Source organism: Sprattus sprattus, assembly GCF_963457725.1.
Source record: "Sprattus sprattus genome assembly, chromosome: 2".
Taxonomy (NCBI): Eukaryota; Metazoa; Chordata; class Actinopteri; order Clupeiformes; family Clupeidae; genus Sprattus; species Sprattus sprattus.
The window spans coordinates 55867647-55874976 of record NC_137921.1 but is presented as its reverse complement, the minus strand read 5'-3'; the positions used below and the strand labels follow the sequence as shown (position 1 = coordinate 55874976).

Sequence of the window (7330 nt, the reverse complement as noted above, 5' to 3'; positions counted from 1 at the left end):
CTGGAGGGATGCTTATATAATTGAAAAGCTTATGTAAAAAAAAAAAAAAAAGAGAGAAAAAAAAAAAAAACATTCCACTCACAGCTGACTTGACCGACATGAAGGAGAAGTCAACTCAGCTGGGGCACACAGGGAGCTACATTCACACCGTTCATTCATAAAAAGAGATGGAGGAATGTATGCAGGGAAGAGGTTCGAGTAAAAGAACACTGAAACACCCAAGTCAAAGGACATCGAGAGGAGAGACGGATGGTATTAACAAGATTCTGAAAACATTCACCTTGAATAAAATGTCATTCTTTCCATCTATCTATCTTTCTATCTATCTGTCCCTCACACACACATACACACACACACCCATAAAGTGAGCACTAACACACCCTCTCTTCTGCTTAATCTCTCTCTGACATTTGTGCATGGCTGAGGGAAAAGTGTTATTCTCCTGAAATGTCATCTAAACACACCCAAAGCACTTGAGCTGAGTCAAAACAGATGCCCACTCTTTCAGATCCACTGAACAAGATACACACACTCTCTCACATACAGCGAAACCCCACCACCACCACACACACTCTCACAAGATCACCCCCCCCCCCACACACACACACACACACACACACACACACACTCTCGCACACACAGAATCAACCCCCCCCCCCCACACACACACACACACACACTCTATCACACACAGAATCATCACCCCCCCCCCCACACACACACACACACACACACACACACACACACACATACACACACACACACACACAGAGTCAAAAACCTGTTTCAACAGACCCATATCCAGAGGCAAATCACTGTCTTCTTAATATGATACATTAATTGCCTTGAAAAGATGAATACATGCATTTATTAGTGCTGTCAAACAATTAAAATACTTAATCGCGATTAATCGCATTTATGTCATAGTTAACTCGCGATTAACCGCACATTTTTACCTATTCTAAATGTCCCTCCATTTATTAATTTTTTCCATCATTTTATTTTTTATTTTAATACCCTTATCAACATGGAAAATTGGATTGGCTTGCTTTATGCAAATGTTTTATTTTATTGAAAACCAACATTGCCAAACAGGGGAGTACAAAATACAATTATAAAGTGCACATTTCAGGTAAACAAGGACTCTAGTATATATAGTGTAGTTAAATATTTAAGTATAATATTTCCTTTTTTTGAAGTTTGCTGGGAACATAGCAGTCAGGCTTATTTCAGAAACAATGAACCGTAACAGTTAGGTTACCAATAAAAGGTAAGCCTACTACTTCTTTGCTTTCAGCCAGCTGCCTGTTGACATTTTCAGACAACAGTGAAGCTCGCTTCTTTTGCACAACACAACTTTTGAAAGTAAACTTTCCAAGCTTTTTATCATCCATTTCGCCGTATCGCGCTCACCATTCACTGAAACCGTAACGTAAGCCTAATACACAGTTTGCGAGGACAAAAAGAACGTTAATCAAAAAAATCTTGCGATAAAAAAAAGGACGGATTTAAAATGGATTTACGTTAACGCCGTTAATACCGCGTTTAACTGACAGCACTAGACTTTATACAACCAAAACCTTAACAGCATATTTACAGGTTTTATTAACTTTACAAACTGAGAACGTATCCCAGATGTCTGGCCAGCTACACTCTCTAGTAGAGTCAGCAGCCATGTTTCACAGGTGTACAGGCTGAGGATGGCGTCTGAAAAGGCAGAGCAAGGTCAAGCGCTGGTCTGAGCCGGAGTGAAGCTGGCCATGAGCTGATCGCAGGTCAGTCACTGAGATGAATACAGACAAGCCACCAGCCTGAGGCTATGTCCATTACCAACCACCTGAAGACACCAGAGAGACACGGAAAGACACTTACACACACACATGTTCACACAAGCACACACAGACGTAGACACATAGACACATGTAGACACCTTAATATACACGTGTGTGTGTGTGTGTGTGTGTGTGCATGTGTGTGCATGTGTGTGTTTCTTTATATTTGAGCACGTTCGGCAAGTACTTTGTAGCTGCCTCAGAGGCCTGTACTTGAGATCTGAGTACCCATCAGTCAAACAGTGACAGGCAGCAATCTATCTGTCTCTTTAGCAGCATTCTCCCTCACCTTTCCAAGCTCTTCCAGGTCAGAGGTCACCCATCAGAGTGTGGGCTCACCTCCCAATCAGACACTCGGACCACATGAGAGAGCAGGCATGCTGAAAGGCCAGATGTCCAGACAGAGACTTTCAAACGGTCAGCTCGCAACTACCATGGCAAAACAATGAAAAGATCAGACATCCCTCTCTCTTCTTCAAACGCACTCACTAACACACACACACACACACACACACACACACACACACACAGACACAGACACAGACACAGACACAGACACAGACACAGACACACAGACACACAGACACAGACACAGACACAGACACACACACACACACACACACACACACACACACACACACACACACACACACACACACACAGACACACACAACCACACAGAATTACAAATAAATGCAGAGACAGATCCAAAGAGAAGCATTCACCACATTTGGGCATACTTCAAATCCTTCTCCTTAAAATGGAGGACAAACTGTCAGCATGTGGTAAGATGATCCCAACCAAAGACCTCACCAGCAGGGCTGGTCCTACATATGCAGAGGCAGGGAGGGGAGGGGGGCAGGAGAGGAGACAGACAGCAGCTCAAAGAGACCAAACAGACCTTGACGTGTCCTGGGAGCTCAGGCGCACACATTAGACACCCTGAGGCATTATGTAACTCAAGTGAGGTGGAGACGAGACGCTTTCGGAACAAACAGCGGTGCTGTGATCGAGCTGTGAGGCTTTCATCTCCCTCACAAAGATTGGGTACGCGTTGGCCAAAACCCTGGCAACACGCATGTGTACAACGTAACCCAGATACGTAGCATGTGTACAACGTAACCCAGATACGTAACCCAGATACGTATCAACAACCACACGTTCGTCAAAAATCGACAAAGGCATGGTTGCAGATGAATCACATAAAAAGAGAGAGAGGGAGCGTGGTAGACATATGCACACACAGACACACACACACAAACACAAAAACAAACACACACACAAACACACAGACACAGACACAGACACAGACACAGACACAGGCACAGACACAGACACACACAACACACACACACACACACACACACACACACACAAGGCATGGGTTTTTAAAGTCTCTAATTTGGCTGGATGAGTGGCCCAGAAAGAGCCACACTCCCGCTGTCCTGATCCAGATTCAGCTGATGGCTGGCCCAACAGAGGCCCCGCCGCAGCCCCACCTGGGAGAGCCGGGAGCTGAATCGATGAGCGTGTGACGGAGACGATGCGCTCCTCTCCGGCATAATGGTGTCGCGTCAGCAGGAAACTAATTGTAATTCCCAAAATAACCCCTCTGTCTCCCCTCCTCTCCCCTTCGCTCCTCTCCACTGCTCCCTCACAACACATCAAACAGCAGCACTAACAACTACAACAAGGGCAGAGAGAGAGAGACAGAGAGAGAGAGAGAGAGAGAGAGAGAGAGAGAGCAACACACAAACCAGAGAGCAGTGTGTGTTTGTGTGTGTGTGTGTGAGAGAGAGAGAGAGAGAGAGAGAGAGAGAGAGAGAGAGAGAGAGAGACCTAGAAAGTGACTAGGTAATGCCCTTTGAAAGCCAGACACAGACACACAACAAAACAGAGATGGTAAAGACACAAGCACGCACATACACAGGCAAACAGGACACAGGTGCTAACAACCAGGTGCTGAGATAGCCAGGAACAAATCAGATAGGCTCCATCCGACACACACACACACACACACACACACACACACACACACACACACACACACACACACACACACACACACACACACACACACACACACACGCACATAAAGAGCAGGGTTCTGAGTGGCAGGGCTAGTGCTGGAAAAGCTCTTGTGAAAATGGAGAGGTTTAGTTGAATTTAGGCTTCGGGTCCACACGATCCAAGCACCCTACCAAGCCTCCACATCAGTGCCATTTAGAATAATGGCGTATTAGGGCCATTGTAAGTTTAAAATAAAATATCAGATCTGAAGAGGGGGTTGTATTCCTTGCTCATCTGGTGCCAGTGAAATGGAACTGTGAAGTTCTTGCGATGTGTATTTAAGTTGTACCTCACTAGTAAGTCCTTTTGGTTATAAGCGTCTGTCAAATGACTGATTGTAAATGTAAATGTAAAAGTAAATGTCAATGTTAATGTAAATGTAAATCTTCCTATTTGAGGCTCTCACAGTGCCATCAGACTGGAGTTTGCACTCTGTCATGAAAATGCAGGAGCAGGGCCCTTATTCAAATGAAGGTCTTTCTAGAACGTTCACGCTATGAAATCTCATTGTACACATGTCACTTGAATTAACATACATGAACAAGGTGGATTTGAATGTACCCGTGAGAAAGGGGACAATCACAGATAAGTCAAGTACGACCGAGATAATGGTGACAGGACAACGAATGACATACTGCCCCCCTTTGGTGGAACCTCTGAAGTGCAGTCTCTCGGTCATGCCCATAGCAAAGCAATACATTCTTGTGAAAATATAATATATTAGTGTGTGTTTTGACCTTCGGACACATTGTTGGTCTGGAGTCTTAAAATAACAATACATCACGGCTTATAGCTTGCAGAAGCAGTAAACATCAGGCCATTAGTATACAGACAATTCTTCCCTGAATTAGGAGACATCATTCAACAGCAGGAGGTGAGCCGCACTAAACAATGGGGGAGATGGTAGCATCAATCATCAATGGAATAACACCACTGCCCAGTTCTACCTGCGCAAGAACAACTATAAAATTCCCAGCTGAGGATGGAAAAGTTCAGTGTTTACACAGAGCAAAAGGGGGTCAGGGGGGGGGCAGACAGACTAAGTGCACATCCACTCTCCGGTGTGTTCATCTCTGATGTGTCCCCCCATCACCTAGCAACCCTTAGGTGTCTGAGCAGGACATTTTGAGGGGGGGGGGGGCATCTGTGTGTGTGTGTGTGTGTAGAGGGGGAGAGGATGGGTTCAGAGCAGTGAAGCTAGTTAAAGGGTCTTTATGGCTTCCCCTCTCGGACAGGACGTACTGTGCAATGAGAACTGAGACGCACGTGAAGGATGCAGAGATAAGGCAGGCGTGGAAAACCTGAGTGGAACAAATAAAAAAAAACTATGTGTACTCACATGCATGCCCACGCGAACACAGACACACACACACGCACACACACACACACACACACACACACACACACACACACACACACACACACATCCCAGTGCATACGTATTACATATATACACCCACACAGGCATACATTACCAAAGCACAGGACACTCACATATACACACCCATCATACACACAGTAGCCCAGTGACGTCACAATGTGCATACACACGGTGTAGATTTACACTTCATACACACCCATTTAACATACAACCACCCCCACCCCACACCCCCCACCACACACACAAATGTACATTAACCACACAGAAACTCAAACACACAGTGAGTGGTTCAGTGGCCTCAGCAGAGCTCAGCAGCTCACAGGAACCATTGGGCCAGGCAACACCAGCTGTCTGTCAGCACATCCCACAGACACCTCAACCTGACAAGAACCTGACAGGTGCAGAACTCATACATGACATAGCAGCAGCAGAACCCCTGATGATCAGGGATCACCATCTTTCTAGGACAGACTTCAGTTCATGCTGCCATCATCAGTTAGGAGATGCAAAGAAAAGATCATGCCATCATCTCTAACTGTCACTGGGCTGCACAATGCTTTTGATAGCACCTGAGGCAGTTTGAGATATTAGTACATCAGAATCAATACTTAACAAAGAAATCAGATCCTTTTTTTCCCCATGATTGTGCCACTGTCACCATTTTCTCTTGATGAATGTATTTTCAGGCATTTGTGCTTGAAGTCATAGCAAAGCTTCAGATGAATGTGTATTTCTGTAGGGGGGCTGCTTTTTTCTGCCCCTCCACGGCAAGCGTTTGACAGCCATGTCTCTAGGATTGGTATGACTTGCGCTTTTTTTCTCTTTTTTTCTTATTGCTCTCATTCTGTCTTCTTCCCTTTCACCGTTTGTTTCTCTTTTCTCTCTGTTATCTAACATTGTCACAATGGCAGTCTTATAATACCTTTATTTCTATTTTTGCAGAATCGTCTGTCTCTGCATCCAAAGACATCAACAAAAAGTCTTCTGCGAGAGAGCTCAGGCTCTGGCGTGCAGTATCTCCGGAGGCAGCCACACCTCGTAGAGTGAGGACAGGAGGATGGCATTTGTCCTGACTCCTCATCACCCCTGACCTCACAAGCACACGGCTCACGAACAACACCCTGCAGCTTCAAGGTCAAAGACAGCGTCTCCGAGCCCAGGAGGGACAGACACTCTCTCTACTTCTTTCCTGTCATATTGCGCATCCCCCTTTCTCTCACTTTCTCTGTCTCTGAAGTTCATGCCCATCACTCATGTTACATAACTGATTGAATGAAGTGGGCCGACCCTTGTGTATCTGTTCAGGCATTCCAAGTTTGAAATGCCTTCAGTTATCAATAGTGCCTACCTGAAACGCTACAGAAAGTCTGACACACAGCAGGTGAAATGAAAGACTTAAAAAGCCAGATCTAATGTATTTATGAACACATAGATTCACTGACCTGACCTGCAATTGACACACATCTGCCCCAACCCGACACAGAAACCAGATCAAATATCATACACAGTACATACACAGCTGGCAGAAAACATACACAAGACAATAAGCCCACGCAACCTCACCACCCTGACACACACACACACACACAACCACACACACACACACACACACACACACACGCACACTTACCAGTCTGGGTCTACAGGGGTGATGTCAATGCGTGGGGGCGCAGCGAAGGGTAGCGAGGTCGGTCGGGTCATGTACTCGTCATCGGGCGTGCGTGACCTCTCTGCCTGTCGCCATGACAGCGGCGGCAGCTGAAGGGTGCCAGAGAAACGGCGGCGGCCCCTGCGGAGGTCAACCCCAAGTGTGCAGGTAGAAGAGGCGAAGGACTCAGCCATCCCACAGTCAGGAGGTTCTTTACTGTCCTAAGGAGACATGGACAGAGATACATGCTATAGAATAGATTTCAATACTCAATGCATACTATGTATTGTTTTAGTCTACACAGACATGTTGATTTCTTCTATTTTGTATTTATTCTTATTCTTTGTATGGTCGCGTTGGCATTAAAAGTTTCCTAGTTGGCATGGCAGTGAAGCACTT

The 7330-nt window shown here is 45.6% G+C and overlaps 1 protein-coding gene across 1 annotated transcript in view; it reads right to left on the bottom strand.

The window, feature by feature from the left end:
- pde4ba (phosphodiesterase 4B, cAMP-specific a) overlaps positions 1-7041 on the bottom strand; it is a 120617-nt gene extending 113576 nt beyond the window's left edge. The window contains exon 1 of the mRNA XM_080832946.1: positions 6914-7041. Within this exon, the coding sequence (XP_080689072.1) occupies positions 6914-6984 (71 nt within the window). The 5' untranslated portion in view covers positions 6985-7041. The remainder of the gene's footprint in view (positions 1-6913) is intronic.
- Positions 7042-7330: the final 289 nt, after the last annotated feature.